Source organism: Hippoglossus stenolepis, chromosome 3, assembly GCF_022539355.2.
Source record: "Hippoglossus stenolepis isolate QCI-W04-F060 chromosome 3, HSTE1.2, whole genome shotgun sequence".
In the NCBI taxonomy this organism is placed as follows: domain Eukaryota; kingdom Metazoa; phylum Chordata; class Actinopteri; order Pleuronectiformes; family Pleuronectidae; genus Hippoglossus; species Hippoglossus stenolepis.
Window position 1 is genome coordinate 28560230 of NC_061485.1, and position 22755 is coordinate 28582984.

Here is a 22755-nt window from a genome sequence, read left to right on the forward strand (position 1 = left end):
GTGTATACTTGACAGGCATGGAAGTTCATATTTTGCTCACATTTAGTCCATATTGAGTTGTCCCATTTGCTAATGTTTGTGAGGGCTAATTCCAACAGCATACATGTAAGTGCATGAATGTGGAGGGTGGAGCTTCTGAAGGAGCAGTCGGGGGAGTATGTATTTTTTTCCGTCTAGAGTTAAAATAGCATCAGTCATTCCCCAAAAATGCTTACCCCATCATTAAGTGGTTTTACTGCGAAGGAAATCCCTATGGTAAAGCATTTAGCTAAATACAGACGGGTCCTGGAAGAAAAACTCGACTGAAAGGATCTGACGAGATTCTGACAAACTACAGCTCATAGTCTTCACCCAGGAAGACTCAAAGCTGTAACTCCTGCTAAAGAGAGGCTTCTGTATGCTACTGAAATAAAGGTCTGAATACTAAATGAAATGAGACATTTAAATTACAACAATAAATACAAAAATCCAAACATGTCAATTTTGTTCACTTTGTCATTAGGGTTAAGTGCAAAGTACTTTATCCAAATAAACTTAAAACTACAACACAAAGTGAGCACAGAATGAAGGGGTTTGAATATTTTCTAACACCATTGTATCTTTCATTAGCTCAAGATGAAAACACTGCATCATAAATGAATACAAATGAAGACTTCAACAAACTGCTGTGATTGTGCTTTAATTGTTTAATCCATCTGTGTTTGGCTCAGCCATTCTGTAAACCCACAGCTAAATAATAAATAAACAAACAGATGAGATTATTACAGAAAGGTAGCAACTTATTATATTATGTAAATAGACACATGATCAGGCATGTTTTCAACATGAACCTACTACCAACATAGAAAAATAAATCTAACAAAACTTGAGAGATTGAAATGGCACCAAATAAAGCAGGTAACCTTCCGGTGGAGGTGTGCACGGCGTGAGGCGTCTGTAAGGCAACTGGAGCGTAGACGGCACACTGAGTGTGCATGAGTGGCAATGTGGCACCATGGAATAGACACCGATGCTGCGAACGACCACAGGACAGAGCAGTAGGAGCCACTGACATGTCAGTGCTCTCAGGCCCGATTTTGGTACAAAACTGGACTTATACAAACACTATAATAATAAACTTCTGAACAAAGAGTCCTCAAATTCTCTTCTCAAGGTGCATTATCTGTGACATCATGTCCACCCCCTCCCTCAACCATATCGACCATGTCCAAAAAGGCTTTTAAAGTCCTGGCAAAACTAGGGCCAACTGTTTGATGGAGACAAATATCTCAGGTGTGTTGACGTAAACTGTGGACAGTGATGAGGAGCCAGAGAGAACTCTGACCGGCAGCTCTACTGCTCACTCCAGGTCCTGCAGGTTGATTGTGCTTCCTGTGAACTGGGAGTTGTCGGAGCCGTTGTCATCCTCGGCCATCACTGAAGGTTCCTGTGAACATAAGAGTCACAGAGCTCAGCTGTCTGACACAAGTGCTGTCGTGATATCCTGGTAATAATAAAAAGCTAATTATTGATACTATGTCAATAATTCCCATACATAATATTATTATTATTATCATCATCATGCAAACTTTCTATAGATACTGTAAAAATATCATTATTCAGTAGAAATCTGATATCGTGACAGCTCTAATCATTGCTACTAGTAGTTTGGCCACTGCATTGACACCATGTGGAGAAATCCAACTTGTGCTTCCAAATGAATAAGAATAAAAATAAATATAAATACACTGTTTACATCAGCTGTCAGGTCAATCACGGTTTAGTATTATTTTTACTTGTTTCTGTTCTTTTCTTATCTACATTTATCACTTCATGAAGTGTTTCTGGCATCACAACTTTTTACCATGCTGTGATTTGTGCATTAGTGTTTGATTTGCTGTGAAATATAACCTCACTGTATCACAAAGTGGATTAAAGGCATGAGAGGCTGAAGATGTCTCACCTGTAAAATGTTGACAGGCAGGTCGACAGTGAGCTGAGAGTGGGAGCTGGAGGGCTGAGAGCTTAGCTGAAAGGCCAGATCTCCATCACTGGCTGGGTCATCCTGCATGAACACACACACTTTGTCAGCAGGTCTGTCAACAGTAACTATGCTTCATCCGACTATTCAATACAGTCACCTCTTTTAGAATATGCTGCACAACACAGGTCATCATCATATATTACTTAAAACCTCGGGAGACACATTCAGGTAGAACCCTCTCTTTCAATGGTGCCGAGGTACAGCAATACAACTATACAGGGAATACATTCAATTTTAAGTCAAAAAGCAATTTCAAATAGGTCATAAAGTTTTTTAATATCAGGTGGCTTCATCAGATCTACAAACTGTATTGTAACCAGATATTTGGGACCTCACCTGCAGCAGCTGAATCTGGACATACTGAGCCCCTGTGACCGGGTCTCGCAGAGTCAGGCCCCCATTGGCTGCTGCAGCTCCCTCACCGTAACGAGCACCAGAGGGAGCCAGGGATCCAGGAGCAATAGCTGCCTTTGCTCCTTTGGTTTTTCTTTGACACAATCCTGAAGTGCCTGGATTTGACATCAACAAATTATCCATCACTTACTGTTGTAGATTTTGGTTTTTATCTAGTCTGAATGAGCAGCACTAAATGATGAGTGTGTTACCAGAGGAGGCTGATGGGCCTCTTTGTTTCTTCTTCTTCTTGGCCAGCTGGATGGCTCTGTAGTCAGTCCTGGCTGAACCTCCACTCTCCTAATGCACAAAGTAGACTCATTTTAGAACTGAATCACTTTATGTTCACTATCAATTATTTTGGATTTTTGGTCTAGAAAATGTCTACAAATTGTTAAAGGTGTATAAATAATAATTATGCACAGTTCACGGCTTAGACCTTTGTGCCATTTACAAAAAAGTATCACCCCAAGCAAACGTTTTTCATTCTTTCAAAATTGTACAGAAGAATGAGATTTAAAATATTTAAATTTCCGATTAAATACAATAATGTATCAGTCTAAAAAAATATGGTTACTCACAAGGAAGCTGCTTGGTGACACAGCGTTGAGTTCTGGGTCTTTCTGAGGGCTGAAGTTGCTGCTGTGAGTAGGGAAAACAAACTGGGTGAGGACTTTTCCTCCTTCTGGAGGCCCCAACACCTCCACACAGCCCAGCAGTGGTCCCGCTCCCCCCTGACCACCAACCTCAACCACCGTAGAGGGTGAGGTCAGCAGCTCTGCCACAGGAGCCACGGCCAGGGCAGCTGTGGCCTCCACGCTCAGGGCACTGGAGGAGCTGAGTGGGTGGTGCAGAGTGGGGTCCAAAGAGGATCCAGCACCCTGCATGGTGAGAGCTGTGAGGGTTCCCAGGGCCTCTGGGGTAACCGTCTGCACATCATCTAGGTTTAGGGTGCCCTGTGGGGGCAGGACATCGCAAACTGTTCCCTCCAGACTATGGTGGGGGGCCATGTCAGCACTGGCTGTTAAAATAAGAGGTTCCACAGTCTTGGCCATGGCAGTGCTAGAGCTGGTACAAAGAGTGGCCCCAACTGAGGAGGGGTCAATGGTCAGGATGCCTGAGCTGACCAGCGAGAGGTCCATTGTGAAGGTGCCGTTCGAGCCGCTACTGCCGACAGGAATTCCCAGTCCAATACCAGTGGTGGGTGCAGTGCCTCCGGGCACGGCGGAGAAAAGAGAGCTGAGGTCCAAGTGGGTCAACTGGTCGCCCCCGGCAATACCAGGCCCAGCAACTGTTGTTGAGGTGGAGCTGATGAGCTCGCTACTGGGGGTCAAGGTGGGCGTGGTCTCCATTTGGTTCAAAACATCTGGCATGGAGGAGAGGGGAAAGAGTGTAAGCATTGTTCCCACAGCATCTATTGGAATAAATTGTTTAGTAGAGTTATATATCCACTGTGCATGTCACAAAACCCTTCATAGGACTACTGCTCTCATTCATGTTGTATACCATACCGATATAGTTATAACAGCTTACACACATGCATATATGTACACAGCTATTTCAACCAGATGTAAGTCGAGTTTGCACATGAAAAGGGGGCGTTTTTTGATAAGTGGTGGGAGGCAAGTAAAGTCAAGGACTTGGCTGAGCTGCGAGAGGGGTTACTTTTGGAAGAATTAAAAAATTGTTAGATGGAGCACATTGTTGTTTATTTGAATGAGCAGAACGTTGTGTCTCTCTCTGCGGCGGCTCTCCTTGCAGCCGAGTTTGCCTTAACACGCAATTCCCCGGTAGTGGCTAATGATATGAACACGTGCTAGCCTACAAATACCTGGTTTGTCATATATAATGCAAAAATAAAATCATACATATACACCTCAATCTGTGCCACTGCACTCAAGTACATTTCTATACAAATTATATCTATAGTGAAATATGTATACATGTACATGTTCTTTGTATTTTTTTTATATTTTATTGCCTACTTCATTCTATTTTAATACTTTCTTGTGTTCAACTGTCTACCTCATTTTGACTATCTGCTGCTGTAATTAATTCCCCCCCGAAATGAATTAGAACAATGCCCTCCAAAAATCTGAGAACACTTTGAACTGTGAGATTATTCTGTACTGCTGCTCAATGTTTACAGGTTTCATAATTCATGAATGGGAATTTTCAGAATTACATACACAAATTCTAACTTGCACAGTATAGTAACAAATCTTTTTTTTTTTTTAATATGCACATGTATTTTTCTGCCAAGTCTGTGTCCTGTGGTGCCATATATTACATTTATACAATTTCTTGTAATTTAGTCATAATAAGTGGTATTACCATGACACCTTGCTCCCCTTAAAAAAACAACAACATCAAGTGTATTTCTTTTAAGGTTATGATTAGTCAGTGAGAGTCACTAACCGGGGCTGAGGTGGTGGTGTTTGAGCATGTGGCTCTTAAGACTGCTGCGGGAGGAGAAGTGCTTGGAGCAGTTGGCCACAGGACAGCGGGTCCTCAGGGTGCTGCTGTCTTGCTTATGCTTCTTGGAGTGGATGTACAGGCTGCTGCGTGCTGAGAACTTTGCATTACAGCCTGAGAAATAACACAAAGGACACAAGTGTCAAAACATGATAAACTGAGAAAAAGAGAACAAATTTCTTGTGTATTTAACGGTATTGTAAAACCAAGTGGAAGACAAATTTAAACTTGTCTCTCTTCATTTCCAACTGATCAAACAGGTCCATTTCATTTTAATAAAGCACGTAGAGTATAACTAGGGCTGGGCGATATGGCCTAAAACAAATATCGCTATATTTTTATGACATATCACGATATATATGAAGTGGCTAAGCTGTCAGAAGTAAGGATTTACAGCGGCCCTGAACGCACATCATCGGTAGATATCAGCGAACATTTAATCATAAAACACGTAAATGACCTCGTTTCGAGTCGAATGTAAAAGTCGGGGCCTTCTTATCATTGATCAGCTGTGGATCATAGAGGAAACTCTGGTGGTTTGTTTCCACTGTTTCACTGAGCGGCTGCTTGACGTAAACGCGCCTCGTATCTCACTGTGTAGCGGAGTAAGTGGGGGCGGAGCCCCGGGGCCTGTGTGTGTGTGTGTGTGTGAACTCCAGCTCGCTCTGAGCACAGACACACACACACACACACAAGCCTCCCCTCTCACTGGAGTGAACGCTGCTCACGTTCATCATTTGTAATCTGATTAGTTCGGTTCAGCGTTCACAAGGAATATGAACAAACCGTCAATAACCGTCTCTGAACACGTGAACTCGCTGGGACTCTTCACTTTCTTTCTCTCCGTGCTCTCTGAGTGTCTTCCCTCTTCTCCTGATTCAAAAAAACACATGTGCGCAGGAGAGTTTCCTGAATGGGCAGGGAAGTGAGCAGTCTGCCGTGGAAGGGGCATGAGAAGCAACACTCAGAGAGTTTCATGCTGACGCCTTAAAACATTCACGTTAAACTTTATACTCGATGGTTGCGATAGTCGTTTAATACATCGCACGTGGTACAAGCCGTGATACATCGAGTATATTTGATATACGAGTAACCATTGACTTTCTCCCAGCAGAACATGTGACTCCTACCTTCTGCATGGCAGTGGAAGGGCTTGGTGCCCAGATGTGTGATACTGTGACCCTTGAGGTGCTCCGCCCGGGTAAAGGACTTGCCACAGCCCTCCTCCGTACAGACAAAGCGACGGTCATCATCATGTTTCCTGATTAACATAAAGAACAGGGCTGTGGTCAGTGAAACCTTCTCATACTAAATGGGCGGACCAACAGCAGAGGTGGATATTGACTACATGTTTAATGCAGAAAATGCAGAATCGATTATTTGAAAAGTAACTTCATTTTCTTGCACAATGCTTTATATTTATTACAGATGTCTGCAACTTAATTATGATGATAATTCCAGTTTCAGATACCTACAATTGAATTCTCACTAGTCCTCATCCAAGTTCAAGATGTCTTACATTCACTTAAATTCAAAACACCTTAAATTTAGTTTGAACTAGACAGCATGGCGTTGCAGATATCATGATCTTGAATTAAAGATTATAATATAACAATCAAATATCATAATTCAACTGATGAGAAACCAGACAAAAAAGAATGATAAAAGTAGCTTGAATCTTACTATGTAATTACAGATGTATAAAATTTGAGTTTTGAGTAGTTCGAACTGATTCAAAGATAATGTTTTGAAGTAAAAAAGATGTTTTATATATATATTATACAAAAGTTCTTACTCGTCTCAGTGAAAGCACGACCAGTCAAAATGACATTGTTGATAATGTAATTGTTTATTCTGGATAGTCAAACTTGGTTGAGAAAAGTCAAAAGGTCCTGCTGAATGTGACAGGGAGCCGTCTGTGTGACAGAGGTGTATCTACAGTATCTCTCTCTCACTGCACCGAGTTGAATTCATGTCTGTATTTACACAAAACATCTTCCAGCAGGTTGTTTTTGTGCGTTAGAACATAACCGCTGTGAAACAATCAGAAAATAACGGTTTGTGTTTTTGTTTCCCTGCTTTGTGTTCACCATCAGCGCTCCCTCTCTTCATTCAGCCTGTAGGTCTCTTGACCACTGCAGCCCTCTCCCTCCTCGTTGAGTCGGGGAAGAGACAATCGATAAAAGTGTGACAGTTTTACGTTAAAACCTCAAACAACACTTGTGTGAAGCTGATTTCACATGATGCAGCAATACAACATCACTGCAGTATGAACCTTAAGTTGTTTAAGATCCTCCAGTAAACCGAGAGAAGAAGAAGAGCTCCAAAATGCCAGTGATGTTGGGCTGCTGTTCCATGTGAAATCATTCGCAGTTAACGCTCTTCTTTGCACACTTTAAGTTAAATTGTATCCACACTTGTAATGACTTGTAACTATCCGCTGTGTCTTTAGCAGCGTTTACCTCAGCCATTTTTAAAACGTTGACTCAAAAGAGGAGCCGGTGTCGTCACATGAGCTACACAATGCACGGAAATATTCCCACAATACACATTACTTATTAAAATCACTTATTTGACAACTTACCGTTTGTGTCGCAGCAACTTGGACATGCTGGTGAAAGACCAGGCACAGCCCTCAGAGTCGCAGACAAACGGCCTCTCACCTGCAAACAGGAAACTGAGTGTATTTACAGTGAACATGATCTGAGATCCTAAAACACTAGACTTGAGTCCCCAGTCATTACACATGAAATTCAAAATCCCAGTTTGAGATATAAACCAAGTATGATTACTGTTAAAACAAAGATGTTTTCTGTTATCGTTATGATGATTAATAGGCTTAACAGAAGCACAGGATATAGAAATTAAATCACTTCCTTGACTTATTCAAGCCTACTTGAAAATACATCCATAACTTTTCCTCTCTGAAATTCACAAACTTTCATGAATTTCAAGGACTTGTGGGAGGCATGTATGCAGTCCAGTTGAGACATATTCTTAGTTTTGTAATGTTTTGGAAATGTGCAGCATTAAGAGCTGCTCTCTACTGAAATGAGAGAACAAAGAGCTACACATTCACAGAATCATGTGATTGGAGAATGACTTGTTCTTAAAAAAAACAGCATCCAACGTCTGTTTTGCCTCTTTGACTATTGTAGAAAAAGGAAGTGACCATTCACTGATCCTGTAGGTCCAGACTAAGAGTAATGTGTGGGGGTGGTGGGCAGGGACAATGCTACTGACACTTCTAATGTGTGCTTACCCGTGTGACTCCTCATGTGGATCTTGAGGCGACAGGCCTTGTCGTACGTCTTATCGCAGCCTGGGTAGCTGCAGGTGAAGTGGCCTGTTTCTCTGAAGTGAGTGCGATTATGGGAGAAGAGGGCACTGAAGGTGATGAACGTTTTCTCACAGCCTGTAGAGGAGAGGACATTTTTGCAACAGGAATATATTAACAACTATTGATTTTTACTTGACTGTGAACGGTGGTTTTCTAGCAACACTTTACATAAGACCATACCAGTGCAACGACCATTGTGGGGTTATGCAATATCAGGCCGATATGATCAGCTGATTAGTGTGTGGACACGGGGAGGCTGTAATTGTAAAATGAGCTTGTGTTACCTGGGAATTCACACTTGTGCGGCCTCTGCGGCTCAAAGTGGACCCTCTGGTGATTGGTGAGTCGTGCAGCGCTGCGAAACCTCTCACTGCAGATCTCACAGATGAAGGAATTGTCATGCTCGTGGACTTTGACGTGAGCCTTGAGGTTGTACACGGTGGTGAAACGCCGCCCACAGCCTTCAAACTGGCAGGTATGTGGCCGCTGCTTGTCATGGGACTGGAGATGTCGCTTGAGCTTGTAAGAGGTAGCAAACGCCCAGCCGCAGCCCTCTACAATGCACTGGTGGGGCCGAGGATCCTCTGCGTGGTTCAGGAGGTGAACCTTGAGTTTCTGACGTGTGTCAAGTGTGCTGGAGCATCCCGGCTCTGGGCAGCAGAAAGATGCCACAGTCTCTTTCTTAGACCGGACTGGTGGCACAGACTGGAAGTCCTCGCTGTCACAGCCTGCCACTGTTAATCTGGGGGCTGGGGTGACCAGGTCAGCCTCTGTCACTGCACACAGGACCCCTGGCTCTTGCTTGATGATGGCACAGGAGTCCAGAGAGGTGCCCAGCTCTGATAGTGAGCAGTCATCCGCCAGAGCCAGCTCAGAGTCACTCACCGACAGACCAGCTCGGGGCTCTTCCTGCTGACTGCTGCTGGATACTGCTAATGTGCTGATCTTCCCGATGGATTTAGTGCCACTTTCATAGTTGAGAAGAACAATATCCTCATGGTCTTTCATGCCCAGATGCTCCTTCAAGCTCACCATGTCATCCTCTTTGTGCACATGGCCCTCCGGTGGGGCCGCCAGAGTCAGGATCCCGTTTTCTATGGTCACTACGATGCTTTGGTTGTTTATCATAATAGTTCCGGAAAAGGTTTCGCTGGCAGGCGGACTCGAGGAGGCCGTGACGGGATCGGCATCGCCCTGCAGCCCCGATGAGTCCGAAATAAAGTCCATGGCTTCCGCGATGCCCGAGCTCCCGGAGATCAAGGCACTGCTCTCGTCGACACGGGACTGCGGAGAAAGCGCCAGTTTACCTCCATCGTTTTCTGTGCAAATCTGACCACATAGCTTATCGCCATATTTGTTTGTCAGAACTACGTCCTCGACGGTGCGGTGAAACGCAGTCTGTTTGGCGCACACAGCGGCACAGTTACTGTTCAGCACGTTGAAAACATGCTCCGTCTTGTTGCCGGCCTGTATGTCCACACAGTTCAGGCTGTCGCTGGGCTCACAGACAAGAAGGTTGCTCCCGTTCCCCACCTCCATGAAGGGACGCGCTTTGCACCACTCCTGCTTCTTACCCTTCACTTTACCGCCGTCCATACATGGTACATCCGCCCTGGGTTTGCCCTGCTCGCCGTCCTCTTGAAGCACGTTAACAACCACATATAGCTCCGGGGTGGTTCTGTCCGCCCTGCTCGGCCCGCCGAAGCTCCCCGGCGCCGCGGAGACTCGGCTGCCCAGTGGAGGCTGCTTGAAGGCGCCGTCCTCACGCTGCTGCTGCTGCTGCTGCTGCTGCCGTAAACCTGGAAATGGTAACGCTAGCTGCCGCTGCTGCTCCGGTTCCTCTTCCCCTTCAAACAGAGGCAGCGCCATTTGCATTCCGCAGTCCACACTCTCCACACCGAGTCTCCAGGCACTTCGGACGGACTCGTGGGAGCCGAGTAGGGCGTTGAGCTCGTTTTCTTTCTCCGTGTTCACGTTATGAAGTCCGGTACTTTGTTTGGGACCCGGTACGTGCGCCCTGTTCGCCGGCTGCGGTTTGCTAGCAGGCTCAAACCCCGTCCCGCTGCCATTTTCCGCCAGCAGGCGAAACGCAGACGTCCTCGGCCTGGTGTTGTTGTTGTTGTCTCTGTGTGGTTCACTCTGATCCGGCTGAGCTCTCGGTCCTGCCGCCGAGCGCAGAGGGGACGAAGTGGGTCCATGTAGGGCGCCATGTTGAGAGTGGATGTTTTGGGCATCAGATAGCCCCTGAATTTCCATCTTGGTATCCCTGTAGCAGCGACACACAAAAGGCCCGCCCTAGTACACACACACACTCACACTCACTCACACACTCACACACGTACACGTACACGTTAGTAGGTGACTTGTTGGTGTGGGTCTTTTTCTAAGTGATAACAACAAGATAAATACATATTTTAATATATACCATAACTACCAGACACCAGACAGCTTCTCCCCTCTGGCCGTTACTCTGATGAACACTTATTCAACCATACAGTGTCAGGAGCAATAATCTTGTATCTATATATTCATATATATATATATATATATATATATATATATACATGCATATTCCACCTACCTCATGTACATAAAGTATCCTGTGACAACCTTTCCATTTTTATTCTAGCATCTGCGCTCTGCATCATTGCACTATTTCTCCATGTTATTGTCAGTTCTGTTGTGTCTTATTTTCATATATATATATATATTTCCTACTTGTACATATGTTTGCTGTACATTGAGCAATGAAAAAAACGGAGTCAAATTCCTTGTATGTGGAGACATACATGGCCAATAAAGCTGATTCTGATATATATAATATTTACTTCAACAAATTTCCGCATCACAACACTATGTGGGAGTATATAAGATATGGACTATTAGCTATATTCTACCTTGTATTCTGAGGGGTGAGGTACACAGTGGACTGGTCACCAGTCTATCACTGACATAAAAGACAAACAACCATTCAACGACTCATGTTCAAACCTACAGACAATCCTCAGATAACCTGCACGTCTTTGGGCCGAGTGCCTGCAGAAAAGAGTTGGACCTGTGAGCTTTCTTGCTGTGAGGCGACAGTGTTGCCATGGTGAACATATTTTAATACATGTCGGTTATCTTTATAAACCATTTCTCTTGTGATGTTCTTTCACATAAGTATGTAGAAATGTAAAAAAAAGAAAAGGTACAATTATTCCAAGGGACATATATGGGGGGCCCCCTGAATATTTTCAATCTTGTAGGCGGTCATTAGCGGAGGAAAAATGAGAACTTTTGCCTTACAGCATGTTTTATTGTATCAACTGATACATGTGCATTAATTAACACTATTTAGAATTTAAACCATTCTGTTCTTCTTATTCTTAGCGTGATTAATTATAAAGCAACATATTCAGCCTCAGTCAGTGTTTTTTCTTCCTGTTTCCACTGAGTGGCAGCACAGTACAATAAAACAGAGAAAACACCGTACAGCTCCTCCGCTCCGGTTATTAAACCAACATATAAAGAAAGTGGTTCACGCAGTGTGTTCAAGCCTCATCCCTTATTCCTTAGTAAACTTATTGTTTTGATAGTGGAGAATATGTATCACACTAATAGAATATCAGAAAACATAGGATATGTCACATTTAAAATTAACTTCACCACACCAAACTCACAATTTAACAATTTCTTTCTATCTATCTATCTATCTATCTATCTATCTATCTATCTATCTATCCATCCATCCATCCATCCATCCATCCATCTGTCAGTCTGTCTATCTATCATGTATGTGTAATAATAATGTTCACAATAGCAAATCGATCTTTATGGCCCACTGCCTTAAATAATATCTTTATTTGGTACCAAAGCAAAAGATAGAAAACAGTGACCAAGCTATAAATTACCTGTGACCAACGCAAATGGAGACAAAAATAACAGATACACATTTAGAGTATCAGAGAGGAACAAAATGGAAGGAAGACCTTTCACAAAATATTCTGTACATCACTTTGGACGTATTTACATCTGACCTACATGTAGACTGCATGGGACACATTTAACTGGGGAGCATTGGTGAGCAGTAAATTGTTTGTCAGTGTCATTAACTAATACTGTACACACGGTATAGAAAGCTTCACATGCTTCATACAAAAATATCCAATAGGTTACATGTATGTGACTTTGGGTTGGTGTACTAGTGGATAGTAACACACACATGCATGTATGTTTTAACACTGTGATACAAATCTACCCTACTATTCATGTGTCTCAGTCCTATAAGTTTGGGATTATTATTATTATAATTATTACTATTATTATGTTGGCAGTTCCTTCAAGTATATTGTACACAATAACAGTAGAAATAGAAAGAACGCTCACAAGTCAACACATGTGGGAATACAGTTTGAAGTCATTGTCAGATATGAATAGAGATACAGATTTTCCTAAACAAGTACAATCATTGGCAGCATATCAGCCCAGTAAGCATGCAAAAGAACAGATGTCCTGTGTTGTCATATAAAAATAGAGTCCTCCCTCACACACACACACACACACACAATTTTGACAGAAATAAGGCCACATATCCGTTTCCTTTCTGTTACAATATGACACAAGTTCAATAGTGATGAATCCATTTGTTATTTTTGGCTTGAAGGAAATCCCTCCAACTTACTGTGTTGCTATCAGGTTGAACCATTTCTCTATGTTCCAAAGGTCAGAGACAGAGAATTTCAACCAGACTTCATAGAATCTGTTTTTAGATCCTGTGTTCAAGGGAAGAAAAAAGAGCTCAACCTGTTACAGTAAATCATATCTGGGGTTTATGGTCAAGTACTCACTTTTGCTGGAATTGTTCATGCACACAACAAAGGCATTACAAACAGGGAAAAAACGTCTCAGAAAAGTCTAAATTCGTTGCTAAAAAGCCTGTTTCTACAGCTGCTGGTTGACAGGCCAACACAGGAGAAATGCAGCCATTTATCAAACAGCAGAAGTGACCGGGGAAATGTGTGCATACATTTTAAAAAGCAGTCAACACGGCCTCAGTGTCACTGACACAGCAGTATGTGCACTCAGTTGTCAGTTTATTAGGTACACCTATCTAACACTAATATAGTCACATACAACAGTTCACAAGAGTACTGCATTATGATGAGAGGTGTTTCTATTAATTTGTCCGACGCATTCAAAGCAATGATGGTAGGCTAAATAACAAAAACCCCTGTCTCTATAATGTAGTAGTTATACAGCACCCCTATACTATATAAACTATATCCTTTTATTACAACTCTTCAACACAGTTCAAACACAAACTGAACAGTATAACCATCACAGAGGAATTTTGCAGGACTGCTGTATTAGACTGTATTGGTTTTACCTAATGAACTAATAAAAGAGTGTTTACCAAACCACTGTTTCAATTTTCTGTTTTTCTCCCTCTTTCCACAGAACAACATAAAGGAAAGTAAAGGTGACCCTGACACTTCCACGCATTCTCTGCTACATATGAAATATTCTGGACTGTGAAATGCACACTGATCAGCTCCAGGCAGCTTCAGACAGAGGCGCCCTCAGTCAAGAATGATTCGCCTCAGCTGAGAGAGTTACAATTTAGAGGAAGAGGCTGGACAGCGGAGCACACTGATATGAGGATGTCCTCTGAAACCAGGGCTGAAATAAATTGCACAAACTGATACTGTTAAATGTACGCTCGCTGGAGGAGGTGGAGGTGCTGAAGTGGAGGATATTTCAGTCCTTTCTCCATCTCGAGCCTGTTTCAGGGCCACATAGATATTTCCTGCTTGCAAGCGTCTCCCTTCATGTCCACGTGGGATTAGTTCAGACTTGCCGATGCTCCATCGCTGGATATTGACCTTGAAATGTAGAACATTCATTACCCCTTCAGAGAAAACATTTCAATGTCATCTTCAGCATAGAATAATATACAGCATACACTTTCATGATGCAATAAAAAGAACTGGTGTCCCCTGGTGCTGAGTTGCCACGACCAGGAAAGGATATAATTTCTGTTCCAACAATTTTCAGTTTCCTGTGTTACCGTCAAGCCTTTGAAATGCCCTGAGAATTAATAAACAAGGAAAGGGACCTCTTTCTTCATACGGTCTTTCTTTGCAATTGATAGAAAGCACATTGTCGGCTACTTCAGGATTCATTATTAGAGCAGACAGACCCAGAACTGAATAAAGGAGGATTGGAGAAACAACATCAGCAGAAGTTGGGTTTTCAAAAAAATAAATAGTGAATCAGTGACTGAGGAAAAACAGCCATATGACATTTAAATGCAGCTGTGTGTGACTGCAGAGCTGCGTGTTGCACTTGCAGAGGGAGTATCGTGACAGGAGCTGACAGAAGACAGAACGAGAAACATTAAAAAGATCAAAACTGCACTTTTTTTACACTTGTGATCCAGATCTTGTCAGAAGAATCCTTTACACATACACTTTTATAATGGGGATTTTTCTCTTCTGAAAGTTGTCCCTTTAAGTACACCGTGAAAACAAGCCTGACCCGGTTCCTCTTATCAACCCCTGGAAACCATGCAGAACACACATGCGCACACACACTCACACATGCCCTAATTTTCAGGCATGCACGTTGTGTTCCTTGGTGGTGGTTGCAGTGGGGGTGGACATTGAGGGGGATTCTGAGGTGACAGGCAAGGGGGGGCGGGGTTCAATCCCTCGACTCTTCATGAAGGACAGCAGCTGGTCGGGGATCTCTGCCAAGACGTCCTTGGCCAGACGGGCCATGCTCAAGACCTGGTTGCCTGAGCGGTCGATGTAGTCCCGGAAAGGAACGAACTGGATGGGAAAAGAAGAACGGAAGATGATAGAAAATGCTCCTAAGGTTTGTACTTGATTAATTGTGTTTACCTCTGGTCGAAGCTTGGTCAACACATACACAAATACACACACACACACACACACACACACACACACACTAACACACAAAACATGTGAATTTTCTCCTGGTGGCTGGCTGTATTATAGGTCATAAACCACAGCCCATCCATGTTAGTGAATGGAACACGGACCAAAAAAAGTCAAATCATTTAGATGAAGTTCTTATCACACGGATTTATGTCCAATGGTGTATGTTTCTGATAAGATTGGTTTTAATTACTAATATGATGCTATAAAAACAGGGTGAGACATCATGATTGACGTGTTATTGTTCAGGTGGGTATATAGGTGGGACCACAATATCACAGCTCCATTTCACGATCACTACAGCGCAGACTCTGGCTCCAAATGATGTCACCAGTGAAAGGTGGTCTGGGATATTTTGGCTTCATCTTTGTACAGTGGGAGGAAGTGGTGATTTACAGGCCCCTTACTAGCTATCATATCCAACACTGACTTACTTTGCCTCCACTTCTCACTCTCTTTTCTGCAGCTTTTTCCCAGGACAGCAAAAGCATCACCTGCCTGACTATGCCTCTGATTGGTTAGTTAGGATAACACTATCAGAGTTAACCAATCAGAAGCAGAGTAGGGCATGCCATGTCTGTGTTTGTCTTCCTGGGAACAAATATCACAAGGCCTTTACCTGACCTCCTCACTAACTGAATAATTTTTCAAAACATAACTTGTTAGGCCTCTATTGAAATTCAAACATGAAGTGAACCCCCCCAAAAAACTTCATCAGAAACGACCTTGTGCTGCTTCCTCGGTGCTGCTCGCCAGCAGCTCAGTTAGTGATGGTAGTTCAGCCCCAGAACCAGTACGTGCTCCGTCCCCCCACGTCCCCCACCCCCCTCAGAGAGGATGCTGATGGTGACAGGGATTCTGACTCTAACAACTTCAAGTGGAGTTGTCAACCCCGATGAGCACTTTGTAATGGCAGAACCTTGTACATTATGTGAATAATATGTAGTGGAGTTATTTATATAGTTATATTTGTAATATTTGAAAACTGTAATATGTATACAGTAATATTTGAAAACTGTCCCATGACAAATCTTACAATTTTATAATGGTGGCCCACTCTGCCTACTCTGTCTGTTTCAAATCAGCTGTTCCAAGTGACAGTTTACAAAAGAAAGTCATAGACTATTTAGTTGACTCAAAATGTATCATCCTGTAGTTATTCAGCCATGCAGCCTATAGTCTGTGGGCCAGTATTGATGCAAAATCTGCATCTGCATCGACAACCACAATTGGCCGATTTTTGGGTAAAAAAAATATGCAAGTGTCGTCTTACATGTCACTGTTTATAACACAACCTTTATCCTGCTGGACGGCTGCTTTTCAAATTTAAAAAAGACTAATTTCTCCAGGCACCAGTGCATATATGTGAAAACATTACAGCCTTATTCTATACTCCCTTGAGTGGAGGGACACTAACTGACTTACGTGTTCTCCTTGGGGCTGACCACTACATGATTATTGCTGAAACCATTCACTACTACAACCCTCAAACCAGTGGACTCAACTTGACTCGATTGCTGCTGATACCATTGTACAGTGGTACAGATTAAATGTCCTCCACATTTCCTGTACACCACAAACAGCATTTTTGGGAGCCATTATGTGAACACACCTCCATCTACTACCTCACGTCTCATTGGCCTGTCCTCTTGATTCCCAGAACTTGCTCAGTGTAACTTTAGTCAACCTTCAGTGTTTTAACCAAAGCACTGTGCTGCAGGATCCAATTCTGAGCCACATCTTTTATATTCAGCTCAATGCAGGTGATTGCAGGTCACAGTGATAAATACGGTGGCCCTGAGAGCTCAACGCACTGTAACTTAAGTAAACACATGCAAGTAGACAAAACACAAGCAAAGTAAGAAAACATCTTCATCAATTTGACAACACAACACAACACATTACGCACAATTACAGAAAACGACAACGGAAGTGTTTCCAGGGGACACCTAAAAGTGATGGACAGGTCCGGTTGTTGTTGCTGCTGCAGTTTGGAGTTGTTAAATGGTTTATTTTAACATTGTGATCGCATGATTCAGATATTACTGGCGATGTCTAATGTTAACCGAGCTTTGACGTTTTGCTTACTATTAGCCTGCCAATTAAAAAATAGGTAATACAACGAAATACACACAATTAAACAACCGGACTGGTCCATCACTTTTAGTTGTCCCCTGGAAACACTTCCGTTGTCGTTTTCTGTAATTGTGCGTAATGTGTTGTGTTGTTTTGTCAAATTGATGAAGATGTTTTCTTACTTTGCTTGTGTTTTGTCTACTTGCATGTGTTTTCTTATTTTGCAGAGCGTTGAGCTCTCAGGGCCACCGTAGATAAACTTAAAATCAACATAAAAGGAGAGCAGTAGTGTGTATGTAGAATATACTGCACCTGGACGATGTCTCTCTCAGCTAAGCGCCCCCTGGAGGAAACTCTGACTTCATCCCCATCCAGCTCCTCCATAGCTGCAGACAAAAACAAAATGTAACTGTTAGGTAGAGGCATTATATATTGTACATCCTACATGTATTTTTCAGAAGAAAACTAGATGTGCTGCAAGTCTAGACAAGCCTGTCTCCTTACCATCGAGCTTCTATATAACTAAACGGCAACTGCAACAATACAAAAAAAGTGTGTCAAGTTCCAAAAACATTTACACAGAACATATCTGTAAAATATTCACAGAGTGTTTGTTTTCTGCCAAAATATTCAATATCCACTTAGTGACATACTGAATTTATTTATGGTTGTTTCACGGATTGTAATATTCCAGTCTGATTTACAACAGAAAACATTTTACGGTGACTACAGAGACAACATGTTTATCTACATTTAACCCAAAACACCATCTTCACCAAAGTGCTTCTGTTGCAGAAACCAATCCACTGATGGGACTCGATCGCTGTCCACCTCATCCATCCCATAACACCTCTGCTGCTGTTAATACGTGTTTCATTCATTCAATAAACACATGGCCTCTGAACACTAACCAGCCAGCTTTAGGTTTCCTACTAAATGTCTTTGGTGAAAAGTAATTTCTAGTGAACCGAATTTGAATGGGGGACTGACCTTGCAGACATTGATATAAATATCACATCATAAAAATATCATCAATACCATCAACCCAAGTTTAAACAAGCCAAAGTATTCAGTTTCATCAAAACATTATATGAAGATCAGTAATGGTTTTCCAAAATATGAACTGTGTTTGAAGTATGAGATTGAAAGGAAATTCATATGCTTTAATGTATTAGCCTCCTGATCCCATGTAAGATGAGAGGCATCTTTTTGTTTTAATGTGGTGTCTATGTATGTGAAGTAGTCATGGGGAGATCAGTTTTCTACCAGTCTACGGTGCTTAATTATTCTTTATTTTCACAACTGGTGTTCTTTTTTCCATCACTGGTAGAATTCATTATAAGTCTGCAGTACAAAGTTTGGCTGGCTAACTGAACTCCACTTCCAGAGTAAACAACGTTAATTACCTCTCACAGGAAATAGTTTACCCACAAACTGTACAATATTGTTGAAGAATTTGTTTTTCATTTCGATCCTCTGAAGGAGTTCTTTGTCTACCTGTGCAATGATTCTGTCAGCAAACACAACAAAAAACATAGCACTGGTTTCTGTGCCATTCCCTTTGTTTCTTCTTGGGTAAGGTGACTAAGGGAGAAACCCTCTTGTAGATCCATGTAGCTCAAACAAAATGGTTTATTTTAAACCAAAAATGTAAAAGTTTAGCAGAGATGCCCCTGCTGCTGGCCTGTGGACGAGGTGTCCCACTTCAGACCCTTGGGAGGGGGTCTATTCACTGTAGGTGTCAGTCTCACTCTTTCATGTGATTAGGATTCAATTTGGTTATTTGCAATGTGCATTCACCCTTGTCCACAGGGACCATGTGTCCCTCTGCCTGAGTCTCAGAAGGCAGAGTGAGCCACCAATTATATGGTGGGAAGTGGAAAGAGATGAGGGGAAAAGAACAAACTGAGAGGGAATACGTAAAGTGAAAGCAATTATAAAAAGGTTTGTGTGAAATTGAATGCAAGGGTCAGTGTATCCAAAAATCTTCAAAATAGTGGAATGAAATGCAAGAGTTCTTGACCAATCAGAAAAGTCCCACCCTAAGGCTCATGTGCTTTCAGGAAGAAGTTCCTCCTGAACAAGCACTTTTTTGGGGATAGAACATTTCCCAGAACCTAATTTAGACCCTGCTGGTACCTCAAGCTTTATTCAATTCAATTTTATTTTTATAGCGCCAAATCATAATATACATTATCTCAAGGCACTTTACATAGAAGGTCAAGACCTTAAAAACCATAGAGAAACCCAACAGTTCCCACAATGAGCAGCACTTAGGACTCACTTCTGCTCACCACAGTTGTAAAGAGTGGATACACACACATTAGTTCCCTGTTGATGTTGGTCTTTTTATGGAATTTATTATAAGAATTATATTATTTCACCCCAGATATCCTGTGACATTAAACTGCACATGAACTGATGAAAAAACTAAACAGAAGTAAACGGTAAATCCCTCAAATAAAAGGATAATATTCAGAATATGCCAAATGTGCATGAAATGAAATGTGTGTAATTTATACAAAATACCTTTTTGTTCAGCTACACAGTCAAAAGACGTGTCTTGCTGTGTATTTCTACATTTGATGGTGTGTATTGTAGTTCTCAGTAAAACACGACAGTGTTGTCATTTGATGTTGCCTGATGTTTTATTTTCCTCAGTTCATTACTCAAATTCTCCACAGGGATTAAGAAAAGTTAATCTTTCTTTCTGTTTGTCTTTTTTTAATGAAAGCTACACTTACGCAACAGTTTTGGCCCATTTTCTATCACATTTTCAAACACGTCTCTCAAATGCTTCCACAAAATATGCGTGACATGTATTTTTAGCAGCACAAGGAGGCAGACAGATGAGCCTGAGGGAACAGAGAAGAAAAGATGCAAGAGTGGATGAAACAAGTCAGAACAGAATTGGTAATAATAATAAACTTCTGATTTCAAAAGGCTGATCCTCACACGGTGCTTCCTGAGAGGTTTGATGTGGAGGTTTGATCACCAAGAGAGCAGACCTGGGCAAAACAAACAACTGAATACATTTATTGTATTGCAGTAGGAATGCATCATATATTCTCCTTTGCAAACCTCATTTCTGCTTTTCAAGCTTTTCAAGCATCACAGAGGGTAAATCAGACACACATGGACAAGTTCAGGATGCTGAGTGACAGAAACTGTGAAATGTTCTGCTGAGCCCACACCGACACTGACAGGAGGCCAGTAAAAGGAACAACAAAGATGATTCAGTGAATGCAGCAGTGAAGCTGTGATCTTGTCACTTTAATTCCTGCAAGTCTCTTGTACTTTAGTCTTATCTGATTTAAGTGAAGTGGACCTCTGTCTGTACAGTTCAGTTCAATCAGATTGGTGACTGAGGTAGGTGGATTTACAAATAGCTTCACCACATGTCCACCATTATTCTCTAACACCGCTTGAGTTTCCCTCGCTCTGTCACACACAAGCTTTCACATCTATTTGCTGCCTGCACAGTGACTCACAGGCCCCAATGTCAGACTGTTCCTTTCTGATTTATTTTGCCATTAAACCTTGATTTATTTCCATAGTGCTCAGAAGATGAGCTTCTCTGAATTTTACATTACATTTCAAATATGTAAAAATACCTTACTTCCTACAAAATGATACATTTGCCATCACATGTAGATGCAGCATGGTAGTAAATTGAGATTGGTGGGATATAATCTCTTTGCGGAAATTGAATAGCATTTTGGGATTGGTTGGTAAGGTAAATTAAGTAAAACACAATTAAACATAAATGGCAGCAAAAAGGGTTAAATCAGGTAACATGTAAAATGTAAGAGCTCCCCTGTCAGGCCACTGTTTGGTCGGCCTGTTCTGGGCTACTGTTGATGCATGGAGGTGAAACATGATGGACGCCAAGGAAAAGGATCTGCTCATGATGTAAATGGCATCTGAATACCCCTCACCTCACCCTCCCCTTCCAAACATGAAAGAGAACCTGTGGTAACCTTCAGTTGTCATAAAAACTCAAAAGGTTTTTAGTTTGTCCAGTTTGGTAGCCTCCGTAGAGAGGATCCACTCCTGATGTAAATATATACATATATATATAAGTATTTAAATATAAAGGGCCCATTGTCAGGTAAAGAAAACTACAATCTGTACAATTTGATTACACACTAGTTATCATATTTTATATTCAATTTCTGCCAATAGATCCCTTTCACCTAAATCTTACACACTGGACGTTTAACAGATTTTTTATTTTAACAGATTTTTAATTTTATAATTGTCTGAGCTACCCACTAGACTAGGAAAAAATGTTGCTATGGCGATTGCAGAGACTTGAGATCTCACAGAAACTTGCGTGACCAAACATTATTTCAGAAGAAAAACAACATCGTCAGTTAGCTGCACTTGCGTGTGTTGTTTTGCAGCACAAAATCTATTGTTGTGTTTAGTCGCAGCTGTACAACAATCCAATCCAACAACATCCAATTGGTGACGCTTCCTGGTCAGCTCACTCTCATTGGCTGTTGTGGGTTTATGCTCAGTATTCAGTTGGAGCCGATTTTGATTCGAGATCGGGGAGGCTCGGTAGCGTTAAGAATATTTAATAAACTTTGGGATTATTTGGGTAGATAATCGGTTCTGATTGGCCTCTTATCGAGAAAGCCCCAACGAACATTGGAACAGAAACACACAGATTCTTAGTTTCAGGTGATTATACACTAATGGAAACATGATTTTAAATATTATAATACATTTCTGCAGATAGATCGAGATAGAGAAGTTTAAGAAAAAAACATTTGAATCTTTTATTTTTATAAACAACTGAATAGGACCCAGAGTTAATATTCAGCCTGTGGACAATAGTTGTTAGAACAACACTTAAAACTCAGCTCACCTACTTCAACAGGACTGTGTGGGTCTGGTTTGATTGGATTTGATTGACAGCAGACTGAAAATATAATAAACCAGCTCCATAGACGTCATCAGGTTCTGGTGCATACAAGTATATGATATAACCTTTGTTCTTTAAAACGCAACCGGAAATAAGAATCTCTCATGAAGCGTAAAACTATAATCCTGGTGAAGAAGAATGTTTTCGAAGCCTTTAAGAATTGGATCAAATAAATGAAATGAAAATGAAATTGTTTTTTAACAAAGACTCCTGCCAACAGAGAACCAGGGACCCTGTGCTCAGGGCAGAATTCAGACTACACAATAACATCCTGACAACGGGCCAACCCAACAGATGTTAGGTGCCTGGAACCAAACTGAGCATCAGGCACCAAAAAATGCTTTTTATCCATGTAATAAGTAAAAGTGCAAAACAACCATTGCAGCGTCTTTAAATTATGACATTGCAACAAAAGGTTGGTGGGTCATTAATTTGACGACTTGTACTATATGTTGTTCCACCATAATAACAAATATGGGCACTGAACCATCTTCCATGCATGACTGTAAACATGGAGATGTGAAAGTGATTCTGAACAGGAATGAAATTCTATTCATATGCATCGAATGTGCCA

At 41.8% G+C, this 22755-nt stretch overlaps 2 protein-coding genes across 3 annotated transcripts in view; both read right to left on the reverse strand.

The window, feature by feature from the left end:
• Positions 1–671: 671 nt before the first annotated feature.
• On the reverse strand, positions 672–10540 carry si:dkey-156n14.3 (zinc finger protein ZXDC). Of its 2 annotated transcripts, none has more exons than XM_035151824.2 (10): positions 8516–10540; positions 8154–8306; positions 7476–7554; positions 6022–6152; positions 4835–5005; positions 2998–3830; positions 2629–2716; positions 2360–2532; positions 1943–2044; positions 672–1426 (listed from the first exon to the last, which is right to left on the reverse strand). In XM_035151824.2, the coding sequence occupies exons 1-10, from the start codon at positions 10485–10487 to the stop codon at positions 1340–1342; spliced, it is 3789 nt and encodes a 1262-aa protein (XP_035007715.2). In that variant the 5' UTR covers positions 10488–10540; the 3' UTR covers positions 672–1339. The 2 variants fall into 2 exon arrangements, with proteins under 2 accessions (XP_035007715.2, XP_035007716.2); XM_035151825.2 differs by having other exon boundaries at positions 2998–3782; positions 8516–10539.
• Positions 10541–12039: 1499 nt separating this feature from the next.
• LOC118104734 (copine-9-like) overlaps positions 12040–22755 on the reverse strand; it is a 176357-nt gene continuing 165641 nt past the window's right edge. Inside the window, exons 19-20 of the mRNA XM_035151826.2 lie at positions 17561–17634; positions 12040–15043 (exon numbers count right to left, since the gene is read on the reverse strand). Of these exons, the coding sequence (XP_035007717.2) occupies positions 14825–15043; positions 17561–17634 (293 nt within the window). The 3' untranslated portion in view covers positions 12040–14824. The remainder of the gene's footprint in view (positions 15044–17560; positions 17635–22755) is intronic.

Bases quoted from the DNA above. Each gene is read 5' to 3' on its own strand.
- si:dkey-156n14.3 (XM_035151824.2), bottom strand. From the start codon at position 10,487: ATGGAAATTCAGGGGCTATCTGATGCCCAAAACATCCACTCTCAACAT. The intron at 8,307-8,515 runs GTAACACAAGCT...TCTCCTCTACAG, and splicing joins GCACAAGTGTGAATTCCCAG to GCTGTGAGAAAACGTTCATC. The intron at 2,045-2,359 runs GTGAGGTCCCAA...GTGTTCATGCAG, and splicing joins TCCAGATTCAGCTGCTGCAG to GATGACCCAGCCAGTGATGG.